We start from the raw sequence: 26,597 nt of genomic DNA on the forward strand, positions 1-26,597 counted from the left end.
CATGCAGTCATTTCTCTATTCCCAGGGCCAGCAATGCAAACAGCAATTGTCTTCTTAATCCTATTGACTAGGCCTTTAAAGAAAAAAATTGGAAAATGCAACAAAATATATGAAATATATGAACTAAGCAGCTCTTTGAATAGATTTAAGAGTCTGCAACTTCATATAAACACTAGCACACATGGGGTGGTATTGTTTTATCAGCCTTGAGGCTATTGCAACAGGATAAAAACATGTTTTTAAAATGGGAGAGTCAAAATTCACTTGGAATAGAGGCATTCCACATAGGTGTGTCAGAACAAAGCTTTGAGATTTTAATACTGCTAAAGGATACACAGCATTCATTCCCCAAAATGCAAAACAGTAAAAGAGAACGGACCAGTAGACTCAAGAGACACATTTTCACATATGGATGTAGCAGCATTTCACAAGAGGCACAGCACAAATCAGTCAGTTTCAAGTCAAAAACAAGATCTTCACTGTAATTCCATGGGAACACAGAGGGTACCACCACACACTTTAGGATTTTCTCATTCAAGAGAAAAATCCAGCTGCTTGGACAGGACACAAGGCCAAACATCTCCTTTATGTGCACTCTGTCAATTGCTTAAAGCTTGAATCACGACTGCCACTCCCACATAACTGCACGAGGAAAACTGGCATTCTTACCTGCTGCGCACAAGTGCCACAGCAGATTCCACTACATCAATACAGCCTGCAAAGGGAAGAAAAGCAGATACCTCTGATGCCAGAAGTCAGTCACCTTCTCTAGCTGACCTGAGGATGGCTGTACATAAGAGCACAATTTTGAAGTTCAGCAAGATCTGGCCATTACAGGAAAAAAAAAAAAAAGTAAATAAAAAAAAAAAATATTACTACATTCCACAGATAGTGGAACACTTCAAGGGACGAGAAAAAAAATAGGTTAACTGTTACAGCTAAGTCCACTTGCACAGTGGACAAAGATATTCTCAGGAAAAGTAATCCCAACCAAGTCATGCCATCAATCTAAAGCAGATCACACAAATCAAACTAAGACCTTGCTCAGTTAAAGTGCCATTACACTGACTAAATAGAATTCACTTCCGAAGTACATTTGCCTACCTACAATTATCTAGGTTCAATGCTCAACAAATAAACAAATAAATAAAAATAAACAATAAAACAAGTCAGATTTTTTCTTGACAGACAGGACCCAAGAATTGTGCCACATGAAAATTTCAAATTTTTTACTTCTTCAGGGTGAAGATAGGAGTCAGATGGGAAAAGATTGTGAGAATATATCTCCTCTATTGGTGAGAGAATGTGGGAGCTGGACCTCTCAGGTTAGAGAAGACAGAGATGGGATCTCATCAATGCTTATAAATATCTTAAAGGTGGATGCCAAGAGGATGGTGCCAGATTCTTTTCAGTGGTGCCCAGTGACAGGACAAGGAGCAGTGTCAATAAACCAAACCACAAGAAGTTTCACCTCAGCACCAGGAACAACTTATTTTCATTGAGGGGGCAGAGCACTGGAACAGGCTGCCCAGAGAGGTCGTGGAGCCTCCCTCTCCAGAGAAGTTTAAAACCCACCTGAGTGTGTTTCAGTCACCTGCTCTGTGGGACCCTGCCTTGGGAGGGGTTGGACTGAAATCTCCAGAGGTCATTTCCAACCCTAGTAATATGAAGACAACCTTCAAAACACAGAACAGCAAAATGACATGCTCTAAGCAGGGTGTAATCCAGCACACCAAAACCAGACAAAAAAGAAACCCCCTATAAAATTATTATTATAGCATCTCTCCACAACAGCAATGCAATGTTGCAGCAATATCTCTCAGTCCCGATTGATTAAATCCCTCCACAGGGAGAAGACAAGCAAGCTACCACTAAATAAGATCACCAGGGGTAACACTTTTCAGAGCAGACAGCTGATTGCTTTACTAACAGTTTTTCAGCTAATCTCTGCCTGTGTTCAGAAGGACAGACCTGGACAAATCAAAGTGAGTTATCTGGGGCTCTATTTTTGCTTTTTGAATGCACTTAAATAGAACATGATAATCTTTACACTGTATTAATTACTTTGATGCACTAATTACTTTACTTTTATTACTTTTGCTATACTTTTTAATTTGTGATTTTATCAGAGCAGCTAACAAAGACAGAAATAATAAAAAAAAAAGATGTTTTAATTACATGTGCCACTAATTAAAATATTCCAAAAATATCTTGAGTTAAGTAGTCCACAGTATTTCCTTCATACAACAACAGTTAATGAGCTGAATCAATGACTTGGGGCTGGCCACAAAGTCTGTCAGAATTTTAGGATTAGGACAGTTCTGTTCACTTCATAGGAGAATCTTTCTCCTTCCCAGCTTCTTCTGATTTTCAACCCTGAACAGACCAATTAAGAGGAGTAATTGTAAAGAAAATAGCATTTGTTCCAGAAGAGGCTACTGTCTAATGCTGCTTTCAAACAGTGAGCTTTCACAAACTCGTTCCAAGTGCTTAGCTCAGGACTTCCGTTCATGAAGCAGTTTGAATTCAATCCTCTGGCAACAAATATACACTACTTAAGTGTTACTTTTTATAATTCTCTGAAAGCAGCTAGATGCTATACTTAAATCTTAGCAAGCTATACTCATATCTTTTCCTAATGTAATTTTTAAATCAAAATTTTCTCTGTCCTGTTCTCTACATACTCAAACATTCCCTCGAAGTTCCCACAATCCATGCCAATAAACCACACTGAAAATAGATTAACCTTTTGTCTAGTCTTATCACTGAGAACCTTTGTACAACAAAATACAAAAAGCACAACAAAAAGTACTCTGTATCTCCTATAAAACAAGGAACATAAAGTACAGAATAACAACAAATTTGCCATACATGTAATTTAATTTGCAGTACTGACTCTGATTTTAAAACACTAATAGCTACACAATACAGGTATTCTCAAAATTTTGCATACTTTAAGTAACTTGATTTATTTCAGCATAGCGAAGAAGACTCTGCTATCTCTCATACTCTGGCCTCTTACCAAGAAAATCTATAATCCGATACTTAGGTAAGCTGTTTTAAATATCAAGCTATATTTCCTATATCAAGCTATATTTCCTGGGCAAAATAATTCTTTATTTAATGTTTGCCATTCTCATTCCCTCTTCCACCCTTCCTGTATTCATTTGTTTTACATTTTTACATCACCCCTCTGGGTTTTGACACCTACTAGAAGCAGCCCACAGCAGAGACAGGTGACCTACTCAGAAAGCAGCCCCTGAACAGCTGCCTGTAATTTTTAGGCTAAAATTTAAAAAAAAAAATTAAATGGTGCTGATGGCCAGCTTGAAGAACCACCCTGAAGTAGGGGCTGTAACCTAAGTCCTCAAAAACATACAGGTGATATGTAGGCAACTGTTTGTTTGGAAACTATAACGAACAATTTTATTATACCCTAATATACTGGTAATTATTCCCAGTGCATTCTCACAGTCAAAAGATGTGCCCAATTTGTTTTTTCTTTTAAACAAAGCTTTGTAGTTTTACCATTGTTTATTTCAGAAAATAAAATTAATCAGATGAATGGCCTCATCCACAACCTGCTGAATTAAATGTTATTGCAACACAATAAAGATGAGAAACAGAATAAAGTAAGGAACAGTCCACCTTGATAGATAAGGTTTTCATTAATGGCAATCCAAAATGTTATCTACTCTAGCTACTGATAAAAATATTTGCACAACCGGTGTGCTTATGTTGTGGTATTCATACAACTATACGAGGTGATATATGGAATATAAAACACTATCTACTATTTTCTGTTTCCATTTCCTATTGAGCTGAGATGAAAATTTTTCTTCTATTCCAGAAGGTTGCAGTTTATTCTTAGACTGAAATGCTTTGTTACTTAGTATTTGTAGAGTTTATTTCTACTTAGGAATTTTTCTATGAGCATGTTTTCATACTAGAATATCCCTACCCCAAGCATATATCTCTGTGCAGGGAGATAGAGGGATCACTAGTCACAACAGGCATGACTCCAAGCCATCACTGGATGGTGTCCAAGAATTAAAGCTGCATACATAAGAGGCACAAACGTTGAAGGGCCTTCTATCTGTACATGTTTCTATGGGGAAAAAAAAAAAGGCTGCAGCAAGTTCAGCCTAATTTTGGCATATGGTTTTCAGGTAACTGGACTACCCAAACATGGTCTTGTACTTCCACTGTAACCTCTTGAGAAGAGATGGAAAGCAAAAGAAAGTCTTTTTGGTGTAATTTTCAGAGCTCCAGTAAAACTGACTGGTAGAGCATGTGATCACCCTAAGAGAGGGAAAAAGCAACTTTAAAATCCTGCAGGAAAACTGATATTTTGTTGTCAGATCAGAGATGAGGAAAAAGCTGAGGATCCTGACAGGCAGCAAACGTGGTAAACAAGGATCTTACAGTGCAACTTTTCTTCTTTTAGAGTTTTCAGTCAATATAAGTCAACATGGTGTGTTATAAATAGAAGCAGACTTCTGAAACCCTAGGTTCTTTCACAGTTAAAGAAGGATTCACAACCACACTCAAAGCCCAGAACAATCAAGAACCAGACAAGAAAATCAAGCCTGTTGTTGAGTTTCCAAACACATTCTAGGAAGTTTAAGACCAATAGCATCAAAGTTACTCAGAGAGATATGTCCAAGGTAGACCACACTCAAGTTTCTCCACTCACCTCCAGCCCCCAAACCAAAGGACATTACACAACACACGTCATCTGCAATTACATCTGACACAAAGACAGACATGAGAGTAAGTTTATATGATCCAAAACACTCATTTGTATTTCCTACTTTGGAAAACTTTCAAGAACAACTTCACAGTCCTATGCTAACCTAAATAATTTGCCTCTCCTCTCCCTCTTCACTGCCTTGCAGAAGAAAAGACTGAGAGACTGCTTAAGCTCAGCTACCACCTAATATCAAACCATGGCCTTAGGCAGTAGATTAGAAGCCAGTGAGTTTCAACCATTATTGTTAGAAACTTTGCAAATGAAAACAACAAAAAAACTAAAAAAACAACTCGAGAAGAAGCACATCATTAAACTCCATCCTAAAATTACAGAACTCTAATGTTTCATAAAAATTTACCTACTCCACTGGCTTAAAAGAACAGGGTTGATTCAGGCATGTACTCCATTTCTCACACACACAGTCCTACCCTACACCAGAAATACATTTGCATTCAGTAGTTCATGTATCTGTATTTCCTTCTCTTATCTGTCAGCTGAAAATGTTGGCATTCACCGTGGTAGATAATTTCCAAGGCATATAATTAGCATAGTTTTGGCTTTTAATTAACCTCTTAAAAGAAAAACAGAATTACAAGAAAAACATTTCCCAATGTTTCTGTCAGTATTTTAACCTTGCTTGTTACAGGTCATTTTCATTGCTTCCTATCTAGTGAAAAAATCAAGACAGTGCAAATACACACCTAAGGAATTGCACCTTACTTCTGCAGCACAGTGAAAAGTAAGAACTTGGCATTCTGAACAGGCATCCTGTGACAACACAGCACTTCCCAGGCAGGCTACATATCACTGCACTCCACACAAGAGCAGGTCACGAAACCTTGAGGCCAAATGATGTAATTCTAACAATTCCTCTTCTTTTCTTCAATTATCCATCCTACTTTTACAGGTTGCTTTTCCCAAAAACAAGGCGTGTGTCAGGCATCGTAAAAGAAGCTCTAGTGGGTAGGACAGTCATATACGTATGACTGTACATACATACATATAAAAACAAACAACAGGGCTTTTCTGGACACATCTAAAACACCTGTATGTCAGTAAGGATAATAAGGGTTGCCATAACATGGAAGGCTGAGCACCAGCAGACATTTCTGAGATCTTTTCTGCAGGTACATTCATCTTGTCTTTGGGTTCAGTTCACCGTGGCCAGCTGCCACCACCAGATCAAGCTTCAGGGCTGCAGGTTTTATTTGTGCTTGTGGCCATTGCAGAGGCAAGCAGCTAATTTTCCAAAGAACTTACTCCAGAATGACAGTTCCCAAGCAACTCTGCAACACCTCCAGTCAACATGGAGGAGAGCACTGCTAGTACTGGTGTGGCAAACTTCCAGGGACGGAGCTCTGACAGTCTCCAAAGCACCACTGGCATTGCAGTTTCTCCTGCCGTTCAGATACTGTTTCTTTGGCTTATGTTAAGTTCCAGCAGAGAGCTTTATAGAAGGAAACAAATCTCACGGCTCCCCCATGGAAGGGGTGGGATGTCGAGACAGGAAACCAGTGTGATACCCTAAATGTGTGGGATATTTTGAACAGCCATTGCAACAGCAGAAGAAAGCCTTCCAGATGACAATAAAGCCAAAATGCAAAGATATAATCAACAATTTTTCAACAGTCATGGAAATTTTTGTGCAGAATTCTTCTAATACTTGTGGACACAGACTCACATACCATGGCACTTCTAGTAATTATTCTTGAATTATATATGCAGTAAGTTTAATCCTTAAATGACTATGAAAACAGTTTTAACACATGCAGAGTATTACAGAAATTTTATCAACTTTCAGGTATGAAAACCCCATAAATAATCTGTTCAAATGCATGCTATAAAAATATCATATTTTTTAAATAATTATGGCTTGCTAGATGTTCAGAGTTTATAAAAAAAGGAAGTATATTAATGATATGTAGAGTCAAAGTCCTTTCAGATATAAAAGATATGGCTGCATGCAGCTATATTTGCCCTTCCAAAATAATAAATTTGATATACTTGATCCAAAAACATTTTTTACATCTCTGGGTGTAGAAAAACAGCAGGAGGCATCCTCTTCCGTGTATTATTCACAGTGTTAGTTTGAGATTATAGATGCTGTGAAAGTTCCCCTCCTGTGCTATAAAAAGGTGCAGTAGGTAGAAAAAGGAATCAGTATCTTCAAGTCATTGCAAACATAGCTCCACAGGGTAGCTGCATACCTATTGGTTTTTGGGTGATCCTTGACTATGAAACTTGAAGTTCATCAGAAAAGCATTGCTGTTCACTAATGCTGACAAACTGCGATATCCTAAACCCTTTCTCTCCTCCCGGTTCTCTCTGGTGTTTTATAAATCCTCTCTTTACTTTTTCACTTTCATTATGAAAGCATTCAAAGAACTCTTCTCTTGAGCTCTGTTTCTTATAGAGTAGATTAACTTGACTATTTACATCCCTGATTGCAGTAATTATCATTTGCTAAACTTATGGTAAAAAAGAATAGAGAAATGTCTATGGACAAGTCATAAAATATTCTTTACTTGAAAGGTTTTATTTTAACAAATTCACCATTCTGTAATCTAAGTAGTGTTAGATAATAAACTTTAAATGTTCCTGTGCTTGTGGATGGAAAGAAACTGCAAGCAATGTCAGTGGTTAGGACTGGAAGAAATAAATGAGCTGGTTGGTTACTACAGGATCAGTACTGTTGCAGGTCAGTAATGGCCTCTGCAGCCCTGCAGGTGACAGAAACAAGAAAAGAAAGTGTTCTTCTACAAGTACTCCTTAATACTGACAATTATCCCCCTGAATGGAAGAGCACTGTTAAAAAAAATAAAAGGTACTAGATACAGCAGAGCTATAAAACAAAATACGGCTCCTGGAACTGAGACAAGGAGCAAAGGAAATAAAAGCCATCAGGCAGTACCATTACAGGGTTCTGATTTGGCAAAGACTGCACAGCAACACAGAATTAAGCACAAGACCTCTTTCTATTGATCCTCATGTTTTAGCAAACACAGCAAGAACAGAACAAAACCCTGCAATTACAAAGGGACAGAGGAGAGGGGTGAGGAATGCCATTGACATGCTGTTTCTGAAGCATCCTTCTATCATGACCTGGGACATTGCACTAATTTGAAACAATGAGTAATAATGTAACCAGAAAAACAACCTTAGTGTTTTGTTTTTCTTCCTCTCCTGACTTTATGTCCCTCATTTAAACCTACCAATAATACTTTTTGGGGACACACTGGTGAGTGAATGAAATGTATGAAATGTTAGCAGACACTCCATAGAGATCTGAGGCAGGAAAGACACATCAAGTGCTTGGGATGACAAAAAGGACTTGCACAGATCCTCTGCCCACCTTCATGAGCAACTGACAGAAGAAGCAGATGACCTGAAAACAGGACAGGGAAGGAGAGAATACCAATTACCCCAAACACGGTACAAAACTTAAGTCTGCAGCAATGGATTTAAATTACTTAATAATTTATTAGTAATAGATTATGTTAGTATATAAATAACTATAGAACTTCCTGAAAATGTTTTTTATTGCCTCCAGGTCAGCTGTCTATGACACAAGTAGCTCCTTCATCTATGAGCTGGGTAGATCCCCGGTCTGTTATGCCACCTGCTGCTTGATGACCAGGTGTCAAGGGAACTAGCATAGATGGAGCTATCAAAATAAAGTCAAAAAAGAGGACAAACAGCAAAATCTTGAAACAAAACATGGATTCTTCATGATTGCTAGAAATTCTGTAAGCTCTAAAAAAGGCTCATTTTGGTCTCAATGCTTTAACTGCAATTTCACTTTCATTCTGTCATGCTGACTGTTCTTGCTTGTGGTCCCTTCTCTTTCTTCATTAAGGCAGTGTTTTATCTTCACTTTGCCAGAGTAAAAAAAAAAAAAAAAAAAAAAAATCCATGCTTTCTTCTCTGCACCAGATGGAAGCAGGTACAGGACTTCAGCACAAAGTGAGAGTGGACCTTAAGTATAATTGCATGACTGCAAAATTACCAAGAATGAGTTACAGGCAAATGCTCATCATCTTGAATTAGAAAGGCCATTAAGTGAAGTTCACTGTCTGAGAATATGGAAACATTAAACATTTAGGATGACTTCATAACAGTTCAAGACACAGTCAGAATTAGACTCAAGTCCTGTAAACAGGCAGTTACCTACAAAACCTGAACATTCAGGAAGCTCTAATATGAGTCAGTTTATAATTGTAAACACTTTCACCCCCATCCAGGTAAATTTAGTTCTTAAGTTTAACTTCTCAAATTTATATATTATTTCAGTAACTTACTGAAAAATATATTTGTTCTCAGGCTGCCCTAAATAGGTAGACTTTATTCATGTATAAAACAATCTACTTACATAGTACAGTTCACTCAATTCGCATACATACATTACTGTAGAGATAATGAAAATCTCAGATTATATTCAATTCACAGTAAAGAGCATCTCATGATTTAAGGACAGAAGTCATCAGCTAAGTCATTAACTTCAGCTAACAAGCAGTTTCCTAATCTACAAGAATGCTACAAACCAACTATTTTGTCCCTCTTTGATTTGCATATCATTTCTGGTGCTTCCTCTTTATCTCTGCACCCACACAGCTGGCTACAAGTCTCCCCTTCTTCCCACCACTCTTACATTAGCTCTGGTTTCTGTGCCAAAATGGGTCAGTGCTGTATAATTCATCAACACCAGAATCACAACTGAATTAACAGAGTTAAACCGGTATATTGCCACCCCCTGGGGAGAGTGCTAATGTCTTTACTAAGGAAAGATAACATTCCCTGATATTTTGGAGCTTAAACATTCTTTTGTCTTTGTACAAAGGATAACACCAAGACACTTTATTTCAGATGTATCTTGTAATGCCAGATTAGAAATTGTCTTCCACCCCCAACAAAGAAAGGGAAACAAACCTCCCAAAAATCTGCACTGTAAGCATGCTACCAGTGATGTACTGCTTTGTTTACTTTTTTATTGATGTAAAATGTTCTATGATTCTATTGTGATACAGGTTATTTAAAAACAAACATTATAAATAACTTTCAAACAGTTAGTCACTGTAACTAAGGCAACGAATCTCCCACTCAATTTCCAGAAATAGGAGTAAGGAATAGAGGTAAGAACAAAATAAAAAGTTGGCAGGAGCAAGAAAACAAATCATCAGATATTAGTTTGACCTCAGGATGCCAGCTGATTAGAGAAAAATATCAGGTATGGCAATACCAAATATATTTAATTTCAATAATAATATTCCACAACCCATTTCAGTGAGTGGAACAACCATAGGAATCTGGGAAAATAACAGTCCATACCAGATAGCAGACTGCTAGTTCAGAGTCTAAACAGCTACTAGTTTTCTACAGGAATCACCTTTTTTTTGTGGGTGCTAAAGAAGTCACTTCTTCATAGAGACGTGCCCATTTCCTTCATTTTTCCCCTGATATTTGCCTCCAAATAATGGTCAGAAACCTTCAATGCTATCTACATGAATAGACCTTTATATCCTCACAGAAGGCTGCTGAGTTAACAGGATCCGCCTTAAGGATCTGACTGCAGAGTCAAGGCTCGCTTTGTTTCTCCCCCACCTTTTTTTTCCTTCTTCTTTTAAAAGGTTTATTTTCTTGACTGAGGAGAACTGCTTGTTCACAAGTCAAAAGTTCCAAAGTTATCACGGGGCAATCTGATCCCCCCAAATGAACGAACACGTGGTAGAACCAGGTTCTCTCAACACATTCTAATGGAAGGGCTGGTAATTACTGCATATAACAAGATAAACAGAGTTCAGGTTACTCAGACTTGTTCATCAGCTAAAGAAACTTATCTTCTCAGCAGATGTAAGTTCTTAGCCTTGGAACAAGAGAACTAACAGTAAGACTTTAGGTGTCTTGGTAAGAATTACCAATTCTTAATCTAATTATCTTGTATACTGTTTGAAATATTAGATGCAAATTTTAGGAAGAACATATGATGGACAACAGAGTACAAAAGAGCTGGTTCTTAACCACTACAAGATTCATGAAAGAAATTATTGGATTTTTAAAAAGAGTAACTTTAAAGTAACTTCCACCAAAAAAGTCATAAATAAAACAAAACATCTCATTAGCCTACATCTGAACAGAATTTGTAGAGCAATACCACAGAATTCCATTCCCACCACATCCCTCCCTCACTGAACAGCAGCAGCTCCTTTTCATCACCACAGGAGACCATTCCTCCTCCGAGTGTAACAAGGAACTAGTTGGGACATTTATTCTTGGCATAAATTCTAAAGGAATGAAGTCTAACACTGGCAGTAATGAAAATAGCAACCATAGAGGCATTCAGAGTGTTCACTATGACACTGCAAACATTTGTTTAACTGCCAATTGAACAAGATCCATCTTAGCTATGAGAAAGATATAAATGGGCAATAAAGAAGTCAGTGCTCTCACTGTTCAAGGACTTTAAAGATAAGTGGTCATCCTCATATCCTCATGCAGTTGTTCCTACTCAGATCCTTACCACTCATATCTGACTTATGGAAATAAATGCACTGCCTCAAGCACAGTCTAGCAGTCATACAGGAAAATCCCATACAAAATCCTTCCACATGCCCATCATTATTAGCCCTAAGACATCTTCCTGTTACACATTTAAGATTCAGAGAAAATGGGAAATGTATAATATTAAAACTATGATGCATTGAAAGAAAAAGAATAAAGCTTTACCAAATATAACGACACTGCAACCAGTGAGTTTTGACAGAAATATATAGCTGCAAAACTAAAGAAAAAAAAAAAAAACAACAAGCCAGTTTTGATTAGTTTCATACCTTTCAACAAAACTCTGCTGAGATGTAAGGCTTATGTGAGCCTAAAAGATGACCTATAGGCACATATGCAGGTAAGGCTTGTAACACAAAAGGAATAAATTCCTGGGCTGTTGGGCAATCCAGATTTCACCTACACATTAAGAAAAACTAAGCTGTCAATTACCTCTTAGGTGTAAGAGAGACTAACTTGCAACCCCTTAAGGAGTAAGAATTTATCTGTTCTTGGAAACAGTTAGTGTACCTAGAACCTATGACTGCATAACAGAAAAAAAACCCCCAAAACTTAGTCTTCCACAGTTAGCTACGCAGAGGTGAGCGGGCTTTCACACAGGAGACCAAGGCATACCACTACAAGCAAGTTAAGCCTTTTTTTCCCCCCACCCCATAACTTCCCTTCCACACACTCCCCTGAAATGGAAAAAAAGAATTGTGATAAAACATTAGTGCCCCTTGACCTAAATTGAACTGTCAGTGCAGTTTCTAACAGCAGGATAACATAGCATTTCAGGAAGAAACAAACTTTTCTAGGCTTCGTTTCACTTAGCATTTTTGTAGTTAAAGCAGCATCTCACTTAGAAGAACCTGGTCTACAAACACCAATAAATGAAGACACTACGAAAGCCAACAAACTTAAGAGCAAATACCTCAATTATAATGTATATTTGCCATATTTTTCATCTCTACCTTGAATAGTTTAACATTGACAATTTGCAGATTTGCTACCTTTGTTATTAAACAACAAGTGCACAACACTGCACAAACAATCTAGAACAATCTACAACTTCTACTTTGACACTTGAACGACTGCTTTGCTATACTTGAGTTACAGTTTGCTGTTGAGCATTACAGGTAGCAGCTTTGCCCAAAACAGTTCATTCAGCTTTAAATGCATTTTTTGCAAACATGACTTATAAATTTTTTTGGTACCTGATATACTTTGAAAGCAAACATGAGTCACTTTTGAAAGTGCAGTGTACACCTTCAATTATGTCACAACTTTGAAATAAATTCCTACCTGGTAGGATGACAAAGCAATAAAGCTCAAGTAGTAACACAAATTTATAAATAATGTACTGGCTGGCCAGTTGTTGAACCCAAGGAAAGGCCTACTTTTCTCAGTTTGTGGAAAACCTGTATTCTGAAGGTTAAACGTGTCAAATCAGCCTCCACAGACAAATAAATATTTGAGCTTCACAAACCCATTAAGCATCTGCAGGATCAAAGTTTTGTTTATCAGGTACTAAGTAAATTAAATCAAGCAAGCGGAACTGGGATTTCACCCTCTGAGCTCAACTAAGAGCCTCAGAGCAGAATTTCTTACCTCATTTTAACTTCCTAGCACTGCTTTTACACTAGCTTGCAGCAACTTGAAAAACTAAGCAAGTGCAAGAAAACACTAAGCTTCTTGCATGGCATAAGTCTGCCTGTCCCCAGCATAATTCTGACGTTTAACACAAAGCCCTTCTACATTATCAAAGAATAAATTCAACAGGTATATGTTGAATTTGAAAAAAATAATCTTGATAATCACATTTAAATAATACATTATTTAGTAAACTTTTTTCAGAAAGTTATTAATCTGACAGCTGAAGAAAGAACTAGCAAATCACTTCCCTTCTTCGAACAAGAGAGCAGCCTTTGCACTTCCCTGTGAAGCACAGAGTCACTTTAAGGACTACAAATACACAAGACATCTTACTTTATTCTAACCAAACACACCACTACAGAGCAAAGCAAATGTTTCAAGCACACAAGAAGCATGTTTCATGAACTACTGAAGAGGAACACCACTACTCCCATGCAGTACCACAGGCTGCTTTTCATAAAGAGCAGGTGGTGCCACACTCTCAGTACAGCATCCTCAAGTCAAGACATCCTGCAGCACACTGCAACACTGACCTGCAGGAATGCTCTGTATACCAAAGCTGAGGAGTTTCATGCTAACATGATTCCTCATGACTTTCTGGCATTCTTACACAGTTATAACAGAATTCAGTTTGAAATAACTGATTTGTCAAGCAACTGATACTTTAGCAGCAGAAATGCAGCTGCTGCTAAAAATCATTCCCTCTATAAAAGACTGTCCAAAACCAGCATTTCCTTCCTTCCTTCCCTCTCCTGCCCTTCCCACCTCCTCCTTTATGTGAAAGAATACTTCAATTTCCAGTGTATCAATTCACCTTTAAAGATCTGTGAAGCCTCTAAAAAAATCCTCCTTGTACTTCTGGATTAAAACTTACATTATGACAGAAGCAGAAAGCCTCACATGCATTACTGTCAAACCAATGGTCCCACACAGCTTAATATTTCACTTTAACATCTGTCAATAGCAGGATCCTCCCCAGAAGAAAAGTTCTGAAATACAGTACTTTCACATTAACATATTGATAGTGGGGTTTTTGATAACTATTTTGAAATTATTACTTGCCGAGGGATTATAGTTCTTGGTTTTAACAGAAGGGCTTATTTAATAGAAGAGACGAACAGGTGCTTATTTCTGTAGGAAGTCTCCCATAGAAGAACAGCAACAAATCCTGAAAGGAAACCTAACGCAAGGGACACTAAGTGTCTTTCAGATCCACAATTGTTGCTGATTCATAGATAAGGTTCTAAAACGAGACTTCACAAAGTTTACATACAACACAGCAGGACATGAGAGATCCCAGCCCCATATCACAGATGTTCCTTCGAACAAAATCCCGAGGGATCATGCAACCTAAGTGTGAAAACACTGATGTGTAACTAATGAAAGGACTCGCAGGTAAGGATGGGCTGATACGGATCAGCATAACAAGCAGACAGAATACCAGCTGCCTAACCACCCCCAAGTTTCTACAGGCTTTTTTATTTCTGCTTTTTTTTTTCCTTGGGAAGGGGGTGGGGTCTTCAAGTGTTACAGTTGGTTATCTTTAAGGAAAAGTAACAAAGAGTAATAAGGAGACCCACAGCAGGACGTATGAGTTTTTTACACGGAATTCGGCTTGACACACATGAAAATACCATTCCTAAGAAACATCTTTTCATAAGCGGCAAACTGGCAGCGCAGACCCTCCCACCTTTGTATCCTGATACCGCGCAGGAGACAATAGGTAGGACAGGGGAGACACCAGGAAAGGACACGGCAGCGAAGACAAGTATTTTTCACCAGCTGGGATGGAAACCGAAGAGCCTGGCAGACAAAGAAGGGTGTGATGCGACGGGAGCAACAACCCACTGAAGGCACCAAGAACCTCCTTCGCTCTCAGGAGGGGAGCGCGGGCTCGGGGAAGGTCTGTCACGACCGCGGGAGGCGAAAGACAAGGCGGCCGAACAAAAGACTTTAAAGGCCTGGAAGGGAAAGGTGGAGGGACGAGCAGGCGGCTCCCGGGCACGCGAAATTGCGCAGGGCAAGGGCCGGGTCCGCGTCCGGGGGAGCGGCGCCGGCTGCAGCCGCATCTGCCGGGCACGCCGCCTCCCGCCTCCGGCAGCGCGCAGGTCGGTCCCCTCACACCGGCCAGCTCCCCAGGCCCGGGGAGCCCCGGACAGAGACCCTTCCCTTCCCAAAACAGGCGCGGGGCAGGGCTGGCCCGGGGGGAGCCCTCAGACCAACCCCCATCGCCCCTCCCGGGCTTCCCCTCCGCTCCGGGGCGGGGACCCGCCGGCGAGGCAAGCCGAGGGGCGGCCGGGCTGCCGCGGCCACCTGTTCGGCCCGGTACCTGCGAGGGACGGCGGCTGCCGCCCGCCCCGCGGGGGCACCGGCGCCCACACCGTGCGCACATGGCGCCTCCCACCCAGCCCGGACCCCGGCGGCGGCAGCAGCCATGCTGCCTCCCGCTGCCCGCCGCCTGTCACCCGCGCGCGCGCGGCACCCCGCGGCTGCGGAGGGCGCGGCGGGCGGCGGCGGGAGGGGAGGAGAGGGAAGGGGAGCTCGGGAATGCCCACCTGCTCGCGGAGTTTCAGGAACACCATGGCGAGCGCGCGCCGCCGCCTCCGCCCGCCGCCAACGACTCCCGGCTCCGCGCGCCGCGCGGCCACGCCCCCCCGCCGCCGCGCGCCGGCCGCGCCCCCGGCCACGCCCCCCGCGCCAGGCCCGCGCGCCCGGCCCTGCGGGGGCGGGGCCGCCCCTCGCCCCGCCCTCCCGGCACCGCCCCGCCGCTCGCGCCCCCGAGCGCTTCCCGAACGAGCCCGCCCGCCCGCGCCACCAAGGGCCTCGCTGATTGGCCCTCGGGAGGCGGCACAGAGTAAGGGTGGTGCTGATTGGCCCCCGGGAGGCGGGGTAAAGCAAGGGCGGCGCTTATTGGCGGGCCGGGCGCGGCGGGCCGGCGCGGGGCGGTAGCGCGGGGCGGTAGCGCGGGCCGGGCACATGGCAGCGGGGCAGCCCCCGGCGCGGCTCGGCGACCCCCAGCGAAGAGCCCCGGGACGGGGGAACCGGCACAGGCGGCTTGGCCCGGGGCGGGATGCCTCCGGCACCAAAGGCAGCTCCGAGCTGCTGATCCAGGGGAAGGAGGAGGGCTGGAGAGGCCTCGTGCCGGGGGTGTCAGCAGGCCACAGAAACACAGAGAGGCGCTCGGCCAAAACGCCGGACGGAACAGACGTGTACAAATAGAATACAAAAAACAATTAACTCGAAAAAGAAAGATGGCTTTGCAATGTATTTATTCAATTTTCACCTCTTTTGGCAGAGGACCAGCAGAGGTGTCATCTGCAATGCTCTGATTCGACATTTTTACAGATAATTTACAGGCTTACTGTATGCTGTACATCAAGCACAAAGTGACATATTAGGATAGGTAGGAAGTAGGTGGGGCTTGAAAAACCTCTTGTGAAAGGAACGAGAAGCAGCCTACAGGACACTGAAATCAGACTGTGCTGCTCTTCCATATAATAATGCTCCAGCCAGCCAGCCCAGCATGGTAACTATGATTGGGAAGAGTTGTTTTCTCCTGAATTTTCATTTCCCCTCAAAAAAAAACCCAAAAAACCAGCAGACTCGAGAGACTGAGATTTTTTGGAATTGCATACTGCTACAGACAATGCTGCTATGAATATTTAAAGTTTCTTGATTTTCTTGTAGCTTCAGAATAGACTGTGACTTCTTAATGCTCCACATACAGTTAAATCTACTTAGACTTTTTGATTAACCTAAGAAAAACGAATGTTTAATAAAGCAATGAGTGTGTTCTCTGTGTGTGGTTTTGCCCTCACTCACGTGCTTTTTTTATGGATTCCATCAGGAGCCTGGCACATGGACATGTTCTTCTGGAGACTGGCAGCATGAGAACAGAAGGGTTTTCTATAGGTGCTAGCTGAGGCAGGTATTTTAGTTAGCTTTCAGTACCAGTGATCTGATGGAATGTGTTTGTTTGGGTTATTTTATTTTAACCAGTTAAGAACTGTAGTCCAATTTTACCAGGCAAAGGAAAAAAAGTCAGCATTGACACATTTTCTAAATGAACGTTTTTGACATCTGGATATATCCAGAAATGCTGATTATGATAAGCAAATGTTTTAACTAATTTCAAAGAGCCCTCTAATTTATTATTTGTGTACCTATGGTTTTGGGGTTTGTTTGTTTGGGGTTTTGTTTGGGTTTTAATTTGTTTGTGAATAGAAATATTTTGTAAATTGAAACTATGAAACAGGTAGATTTTGGCACTATGCAAAACAGTTAAGGACTGTGATAACAATGTGGTAAAGAGACCAATGGTTGTGGAAATTAGAGATAATTTTATCAATGCAGTCAGTGAAGGAGAAAATGACATCAGGAAGCATTGCCTTTGTCTGTCCCCAAATTAGACTGCTCCTTTTCAAGGAGAAAAGAACGTCTGCAAGCTGATAAAAGTTCTCCCTGTGAAGCTTGTGAGTTGATGGAGTTATTCAGAAAAAACATCTACTTTCAGCTCACCTGCTATTTTGAGCAATTTATGTAGACAGTTTATCCTACCTGAAAATGTCTCACCTGTCTCAGGAGCACCTGGTGCAGCTCCTGGTGGAGCCAGGTCCTGATTCACTGGGGAAAGGCAAATCTTTACATTTACTGGTTTTCCAGCTCCTTATTCCAGTACTCGGGATACAGCCAAGGACAGGCCTGTTGGCTGCACCATCTGCACTTACATGTGTCATCAACCAACAGATCTCTGACCACTGATCTTTGCTTTTTTCCCCCTTTGGGTTACAAGATAATATAGCATGAAAAAGTTCAAATGGTAAAATGAAGAAGTAAAAATATGGATCTTGGAGATATGTGTCTGTTTCAGTTTAAGCACAAGAGGTTGTTGAGATGGTTTGCATACATGAAGGTGGATAACACAGAAGTGGGGGATTTTCTGAGTGTTGTTTCCCTGATACCAATCTGTTGCACGTGGATATTTTGACTCAAGTCACAATATAAATTGCTGCCTTAATTCTTATTCTGAGAAAAGCAGCCCAAATGGTTATTAGAACTGAAATTAAAAAAATGAGAATATAACCAATACCAGTATTGTCTGATCTGCTAGCGTCCCACAGAATACAGTATTTGACTGCAGAGTGACAGAAACAGAAAAGAAATGAAAGCTCAGAAGTTAGATGTAACAGTGCTGCAAGGAAATGAGTGTTTTTAAATGTTTTGTTAAAGGGTGAGTAACTGCCCAAGCGTCCCTTAGGAACATTCACAGAGTATTTCACACAAGTCTGAGTATTGACACACAAACATGCTGAAAGCCACAGCATTTCTGATAGAGTTCAGAAGATACGTCTGCAGAAGGTAGAAATTTCCACAACACTTTTTAATTGGACTATTTGTAAATTATTAGCAGCCTAGCTCTCCTGAGGGCACACTTTCAGCAGAGAGCCATAGGCTTTGACTGCAGAGCTCCCATTAATGTTAATATTAAATCTTCATGCTGTAACTTATCCCACAGCACGTAACACTACCCAGTGTTTTAAAGATAGGACTGTATGTGCTGCACTGAAATACATAACGGGATCAAATTGAAGACACCACAGAAACCTCATACTGGAGATATTTTTGAGCTCATCAGAAACGTCCTCTTGATTTATTTACTTTGCCAGAAATGCCTGTATACTTGGCTCTTTCTGACTCAGGGCTTCAACCCCAGTGAAGTAGGTATTCATTCTTTTTTCATTGTTCAATGTGGGTAAACAGGCACAGAGGTCAACAGGCTTACACAAGGTCATGGCATGAGTCACTGCTGTGGCTAGGAATAGAATCCAGGAGTCCTCATTGCCACTGATCTCCTCCAAACACTGCCCTGTACTCCTAATTTAAAGCAGGGCTAATTTTATTTTTGCACAGAATACAAGGTGTCCGAAATCAATAGAAATGTTATAGTTTCCTACAGAGGGATGCATTTCTCTTTATGGCCCTGAATCAGCACTTCTGGGAGCTAGATGGAAACCACACTCGTTTTATAATAGTATGCTGGAAGCATCATCATAAAGATTTTTACACATTTTGTGACAGATTTTATCCATCAAAATCTAAACCAGTCAAGGTTTTGTAGTTCTATCCCAGAGATTGCATTTTGAATTGTTGGCTGTTCATAGCTACTGATTGCAGTGGAAACATATTAAGTATCATAATGTCTTCATCAATCAAATATCATCGATTGGCACTTCTAAAGCACCATTATGCTTATGGTAGCTCATTTGACCAATTTAATACCTGTCTGGTGCAGACAGGAGATGAGAGAACTCCTGTGCCCTCCTTATTCAAGGAACAAATTTAATATCCAAAGGAGGGTAGAGCAAATATGAGTGTCCTTTGAACAATCAGCAAGGGACAGGGGCCAGCAAAACAGCTCTAAGTTCCTATCAGTCTCATATTTCTAAGAAAAAATCAAGTAGAAGTGAGAGAAAATTGAAAATTAAGAATATATAGAATGAGGAAGCAATGGCAAGAAATGGAAAAATGTTGCAGGAAGTTTGCAAGATGTTTGGTGTGTGTCCTTATGTTGCCTATTTTACAGTATTACTGGTAAAAAATACACAGTAATACTGGTAAAAAGGGGATACAAAGGAGGCTTTTACAAAGGTAGCAATTTTATCTGGAATTGCATATTAGAAATCTTGTTCACATTTCTTCTAGTTTGAAAGACATGCAACTTCTCCCCCCATAAATTAAGTTTATCTCTTCATCAGGATAGGGTCTCAAAGAGGCATAGGGAAGGTACAAAGGACCCTGTCCTCTGGACTGACACAGAGGAGAAGTTTATCTGAAATCTTCTTATGAGTTCTTTTTTTACTGTCTCCAAACTGCCCAAGCATAGTGAAATGAACTTGCATGCTTTTGGGAATGAGATCTTTAAAACTCTTAGTTCTGAGTAGCTGTGAAGCTAAAATGACTATAATAAACATTAAAGAAATAAATTTTATCTTTAAAATTACCTGAGACATGGAAAGAGAAAAAAACCAATATATTTTTGCTATTAGCCCACCCCAAGATGACACCTTCTCAAAACACTATGAATATCAGCACCCTTATACAGTCCCACATCAACCTATCTTAAATTATTGCTTATAGACTATAATATTTTCTTACATATCTCTTTATATAAACAAAATGGAATATTTTACTTACTTTTAATTTATTCAACAAAATACTCTGCTTTGTTTATATAAATAACCAAATGCCTCAAAATGTTTTGGGATTTTTTTAGGGTCATTGTATATCAGAGTGGACAGTATTGAATAACTGGAAACTCCAGTGGGATGTGATTTGCAAATTATTTTTTTCTGGCTTGGCCAGTTCTTTAAAGACTAACACCCAACATGAAGCACCCTAAGCCAAATGAGAGGGGTGAGTTTTGGTCAGTCACATTGGCTAGCTGAAAGCTTTATGCACCACAGAAGTCTTGTTGGGAAGTTTCACCTGCTACACAGGGATATTTTGTTGAAATGCATTGCACCAGTTCTGTAGCAAAGTATTAAGTGGAAGTAGTGAAAGTATTAAAATGGAAGGGCTGATTTTCATGTGAGAAGCAAAAGAGAGGATCTGACTTCCGAATGAGAAATTTCTGGGCATCCAAACCCCTTACTTTCTGATGGTGGATGATGTAATTCTAATATTGCATCAAGCTGCCTATTTAGAGAAGAGGATTTCTGTATACATAAATTTCCTCTCCTGATGAGATGAAGATCCCTTATTGACTATATTTTCTGGTTTTTGCTTCTGGACTGGTTTGGTTTCAATTGTGGGAAAGTGATTCTAGTAAATAGTTTACATATTTGGCTATAAAGCACTGAAGTGGTCACCAGGGTGGGGGTAGAGGGACAAGAGAAAAGACATTTTTTCCACTAGCAAAATTCCACTGGAAATGAGACCTGTGAAAATTAGCTACATGTAACACAATATGACCTCAGAAAAGAGGACAAGTTGGGGTTCTGCTTTCACAGGTTCCGCTTTCACACCCAACGCTCCAGAAGTAGGTGCCATTAAAAATGGAACGGTGTCTCTAAGGAAAAGTGAAGAAAAGCTTATTTTTCCAATACCACAGTTTTTGCAGTGATGGTCAATTTTCACAGCTCTCGTTCCTCTCGGACAGCTATATAAACCAAAATGTAGTAGTTATACACACATACTCTTACCTTGTAATAATGTGTTGCCTAATGCCATCTCATGTAAATGGCTACTGCACATCCAAATGTAGTAATGTCGCTGCATTGTCACATGTTGAGAACCTCCAAAAAAACCTTTAAGTTCATAAAAGACACTTGCATGCTCCTTAATTGCTACATTCAGAGAGCATTTCACTGTCCAAACACAGTGGAAGTATGATCACTGTGCAGCCATTGTGGAAATAAGATTTTGTCATAAAGAATATCTGTCCTTAAAGCTGATTTTTTTCTTGGAAGTGCAATTTTTTTGAATACTTTGATGATGTGCGTGAGCCTACAGCCACACAGGTATGTATGTAAACTCTTCTCAGGAATATGCTTTTATCATCTAAAGGAATAAAGTGCTTGAGGCAGAAGACAGAAATCTCTGGGAAATACTGCTGTGATGAATACATTTGTCAACCGAGTGCCACAGTGATGGATTTCAGGAAAAGATGAAAAGGTTTTTCATGACAGCAAGAAATTTGTAACTCAAAGAAGAGAAAATGAAGCAAACAGTTTGCATTTATGTTTGCATCTTAATAGACAACTTTATTCCTGTTTTCAGGATGTTGTCTTCATTCTCATGCTAAAGGATTTCATTTGTATAAAGTATTAAAACAAAATGGAGTCGTACAGGTACGGGTTAGTACTGTGTCAGTTGCAGCAGTCAGAGAACCTAATATATGGATATTTTAGTCTAAGATTTTTCATTAGTATGGATTTTGGAGTTGCTTTGGACCTGACAGTCGACATGCACAAAGAAAATGCATTAAAATACCTTCAAATTTATTATTAATTAGGATTTGATAACTTGTTGCTCCTGCCCTCCCCTAGAACATATGCCACAACAAATGAAATCAGAAAGGTGTTTCAGCTCTTTGATAGCTGGATCTGCCACTACTGTGCTGGAATCAGTGGGTTTTTTTGTTTTGTTTTGGTTTGTTTTTTTTTTCTTTAGTAGGTGCAAAGATTGAGCCCTGAGCTCCAGCAAGCTGGATATGGTGTGTTTTCTGTTCAGAATCTGTACTGGTGATCTGCTCTCCCTTGTTATCTGACACAGCCTGAGTTTCTTGTAGGGCATGTTGAATAACCTGTATTTTCATTTTCTAAATAGCAAAGTATTATACTTTTCTTGGAAAAGTGGAGAGAATAGCCTGCACATCAGCCAGCATTGAGATGAAGGTAATTAAAGCTCTTTTACTAAAGACATTAACACCAAATATTCCCTCAAGTACGGACTGTAGAGTACTACATTGCCATGAGGTGAATTTGCTAAATTTAAATTTACATACACGGAAATAGCATAATTTAACAGAAATACTGGAAAAGTTCCATGTAACATATTTGCCAATGGTTCTGTACAGGCGACTGGTCTGTGCAACACAGTGTTGATTTAGGGAAAGACTTTGCATTTGCCCACATGCCCAATAGTAAGTGAACTGGAATGTCAGCATGTATTGAAAGTGTTCCACACACTGTGTAGTTATGCTTCTAAACTGCATGTTTTCCAATTCTGTAAAATAATATTAAATTTATTTATTATGTTTCTGAGAACTATGTCCTGCAGTCATACTGTGGAACTGTGTTACCATCATGGTTGGTTTTAAGTTGATTACCCTCTGAAATATGAATCGAGGATGTGAATCACTGTTAGACCTGCCCTGGATCCAAGGATAAGTAGCATCCTCCCTGCACTATAGCTCAGACACACCCACCCACACATAACTCTATGTTATACCCATATAAATATATATATTTCCTTACTGCTGTCATTTAGAGCAGACATTTGGCTGATTGTGGAAGTTCTCTTTTTATTGGTGTTATTACTATTTGCATTACTGTTCCAGCTAAGATTTCCCGCTGTTCATTTCTTTCACAACTTTCTGTAAGCATCAAAACAGCACCTTTTTAGCCGCAAAGACACCGTTTTGGTAGGAAAAAGCGCAGTTTCTGTGGCAGAGATCACGCCCTGCAGCCTGGGGCGGGTGGCGGCGGCGCTGGACCGGCAGAGCGGCGGCCGGGCGAGCGGAGCCGTGTGCGGCAGCCGCCCGGGCGGCGATGGGCTGATGGGCTGCGCTGGCTTCCAGCGGACTCCCTGCCACGGCAGGGCTGCACGACTGCCGACAGCCGTGGCAAGGCGGCAGGAGTGCCTGGTGGGGGCAGAGGAGGCTTCTGAGGGCTCCTGCTGGGGGTTTGTATGGAGAGGTTGTTGCTGCGGCAGCAAAGGTACAAGCTGCTGAGCGCCAGGTGGATTTCAGGGGTCTGAGACATTTTCGTTGGGGGCAAACCAGTGAAGTCGAGGTGAATGAATCTGGCTATACTTTTAACACTTCCAGAATATAGTATGTCCATCAGAGCGCCATAGGACAAAAAGAGTCCTGAATCCACAAATCTCTGGCAGCTTTTCTCTCCAAAAAGGAAGCCCAGTTGCTCAGCCTGCATTGCACCTTCCCCAGCCACCCCGAACTGGCACTGCACCTGGTAAGGGCAATGGATCAGCTCCACTGCATGATCGTATCTGGTGTTAGGCATTATTAATAGTTTCACTTGTAGGGACTGGCCAGAATTGTGCTTCTCTTTGTGCTGAACAAGTACAAACAAAATGTAGCTCAGAAGTTCTTTTAGTGTCTGATACCTTTGCTTCTCCCCTATGAAAAAACCCAGCACAAACTCCTTCATCTTACATCTGGTGCAGACATTTACATCTTTGGAGCTGAGGTCACTGCACCACTGCCTTCCCACCATGGGAACACAGCGATGCCCTCTCCGCTGGTGTGGCCAGATCCTGCATAAAACAGGCTGTGACTGCTTAGCCCATTGTTCACAGGTACATGTAATGACTCACAATGCAAAACAGAAGTACTGTGCAAGACAAAGTGGTTTTGGCTGGGAATCATGTATTCATCCACCTGAAATCAGTGTTTGTTTTCTTTTAGCAGGCTTTTGAACAGGTCTGCATGAGGCCAAGCAGTGTGAGGAGGCACTAGAAGGGAGGAAAGAAGAAAGCTGACACTTAAATTATAGTAGTAATTAGTAGTAAAAACTGCATATCTCAATGTAAGGTATAGATCTGTGTGTATGTACTGGCAGGTCTGTATGTGCTGAGCTGCAGATTTTCACCCAGTGTAATAATACTTGTGATTTCTCTCAGACCATCAGCAGTGCTGAGCTGGAACCTTCTCCTGATAGCCGATTTTCCAACTTTGTCAAAACACCTCAACTGCATAATAAATAATGCAAATGGACATTCTCTGATCACCCATAAACCCAAGAGGAGATATACATTATCTGAAACTTTTACTGGTTCATGGGAGGTTTTGATCTTCAGGAGATTTGCAAAATCAAATCAGCAGAGTGCAGAGGACCACCTACTTGGCAGGCTTTGGAGCAGGACGTGACCCCAGATGGGATGTGTGGCACACCAGCAGATCAGTGGCCCAGGACCCACCAGCACTGGGTGCCTGCAGCTCAGGGACCTCATCTGGAGCTGCCAGCAAGGAGTCACAGCCAGCCACAGGCAGCATGTGCCCACCACAGCAGTCTGGTAAGTTTTGGTTAAGTTATCAGGGTCAGATTCAGTTTTCTGATTCGTAAGTGTCAGGTAAGATGGGTAAATAAAGAGCCACCAAGAAAAGGCTGGTTATATTTTCTGAGCAGTATGTACATCTTCGTTTGTGGTTATATCAATCTAGTCCCTCTGAAAAGTCTAAGAAGATGTGCATTCAGTATCTCATGTACCCTAAAGGTTAAGACTGCAGCAATAATTAAAAGAAATACTACCTTTCTTATTTTTAAAGACCTTAAGACTTCTGCCAGCCCAACTCAGGATTTCTGAATGCTTGGGGCTGGCACTACCATTGTTTTCACTATCACACAATCCCTCTTCCAGCTCCCCTGAACCAGATTGGTGCTCTTCTATTTCAGGAAACACTAGGGTGGACAAAGTGAGCTAATAGCATGCCCCTTACTCTTTCCTATTCTTCAGAAGAGAAATTTTGCAGTGAGGCTGTGGTTTCACAGGAGATGCTGCAAGCAGCTGGGGATGTGAGCATCCCTGGATGCACTGCCAAGACCCTGCTTCTGCCACCTGGGCAGGCAGGCTGAAAAATAACTTTTTTCTTTCTATTTTTTTTTTTCCTGAATGATCTTTAACTAAGACCTGTCCACTAAGCCAGCTCATTGCACAGTCACAGAAATAATCCTTCTAAGTATGGTCAAGGACAACACAGGCCTGGGAGAGAGGGGTGGGAGTCATGGGACTGCTTCCACTGGCTGCTGCCAAGTGCACGTGTGAAAGCACATCCTGCTAGAAGGCTGGGTTGTGTCTGGGCATTCACAGCTTGACCTAGGGCCCTTTGTTCCTTGTTAAATGTGATTTCTAATTGACTATTGTAGATAGAAACTGTATTTTTTTTCCTGCTGAAACCATGTAAAGAAGCTGTGGGATAGGTGGTAACTGTTCCCATCAAAACAGACACTTCTATGCAGGACACAACAGATTTTCTTTGAAATGTACAAGAAAGTGATATTAATAATCTCATCAATTCCATATGTATCTGGTTTCTCATTTGTGATCCATGGCTATCCTGTTTCTGTTGAACTCATTGATTCAAAATATCAGGCTTAAAAAGCTCTGGAGAGCAAACAGGGAAATCCTCACTGTCCCTTTTGTAATGTAAACCTAGATTTTTGTTCCTTTATTCTAAAAGCAAAAAAGATTAAAAATAAATGTAAATACTTATATCAGTTTAATTTAAAAATAACAGAACTGATCTATTTGTATTCCCAGTGACATATTTAGTGCTGTTTTTAAAGACTCTTATTAAATCTAATCATCCTTCCCAAAATATATTTGCATTTAACAGTGTTTTACAGCACCCCACAGTTTACTATCTATGATATATCAAAATAAATATGTGATTTTTTTTTGCAGTCTCCCACAGTAGTCTATGGAAGAAAATGGAGAAAACAATTTTCTTCTCTTTGTCAAAGATAGTTTAAGGGCATCTGTGGTCTGTGATTATATTTAACATTTACTCTCAGTGTTCTAATCCCCTTTGGGTTTAGTAAAAAACACAAACCGATTAATTTGAAAACATAGTATTCAAACCATTTAATTGCATGGTCAAGGTATGGGAAGGGGAAAATTAACTTGGGATGGTAAGAGACACAGGACTATCTAAAAGACTACTGCCTCTCCATTACTAACATATCTCTCTTCATTTGTAGCACATGACAAATCTAGATGGGATCCTGTAGCCACTCAGCCCTGAGACTTGAGGACAGATCCCTGAAATTCTTGGATAATTGAATGGCACAGACCTGGTGCTGGAGACTTTTCCCCAGAAAGATGTCACAGCTGCCCTCCAGAATGAGAACCTGGGTTCCTACCTGTGAAAGTCAAAGTCAGCACTGGATTAGCTTCTGTCCTTGTAAACTCC

The 26,597-nt window shown here is 40.8% G+C and overlaps 1 protein-coding gene and 1 long non-coding RNA gene across 8 annotated transcripts in view; both read right to left on the reverse strand.

Moving 5' to 3' along the window:
* Positions 1-15,574, reverse strand: part of ANKRD28 (ankyrin repeat domain 28) — a 123,617-nt gene extending 108,043 nt beyond the window's left edge. For 3 of the 7 annotated variants that reach the window (XM_085573155.1, XM_021538156.3, XM_085573151.1), the window contains exon 1: positions 15,499-15,574. Coding sequence is in view for 1 of the 7 variants with exons in the window: in XM_021538156.3 (XP_021393831.1) it covers positions 15,499-15,525 (27 nt within the window). In the remaining 6 variants the exon portion in view is untranslated. Of the gene's footprint in view, positions 1-740; positions 15,351-15,498 lie in introns of those variants that run through there. The other 4 variants (XR_014953250.1, XR_014953251.1, XM_085573152.1 and 1 more) reach the window with 3 other exon arrangements.
* A 621-nt stretch (positions 15,575-16,195) lies between these two features.
* The window catches only part of LOC110474619 (uncharacterized), a 118,792-nt gene continuing 108,390 nt past the window's right edge, over positions 16,196-26,597 (reverse strand). The window contains exon 8 of the long non-coding RNA XR_002466104.2: positions 16,196-26,547. This is a non-coding gene — a long non-coding RNA (uncharacterized LOC110474619). The remainder of the gene's footprint in view (positions 26,548-26,597) is intronic.

Source organism: Lonchura striata, chromosome 2 (assembly GCF_050655825.1).
Source record: "Lonchura striata isolate lonStrDom1 chromosome 2, ASM5065582v1, whole genome shotgun sequence".
Classification (NCBI taxonomy): domain Eukaryota; kingdom Metazoa; phylum Chordata; class Aves; order Passeriformes; family Estrildidae; genus Lonchura; species Lonchura striata.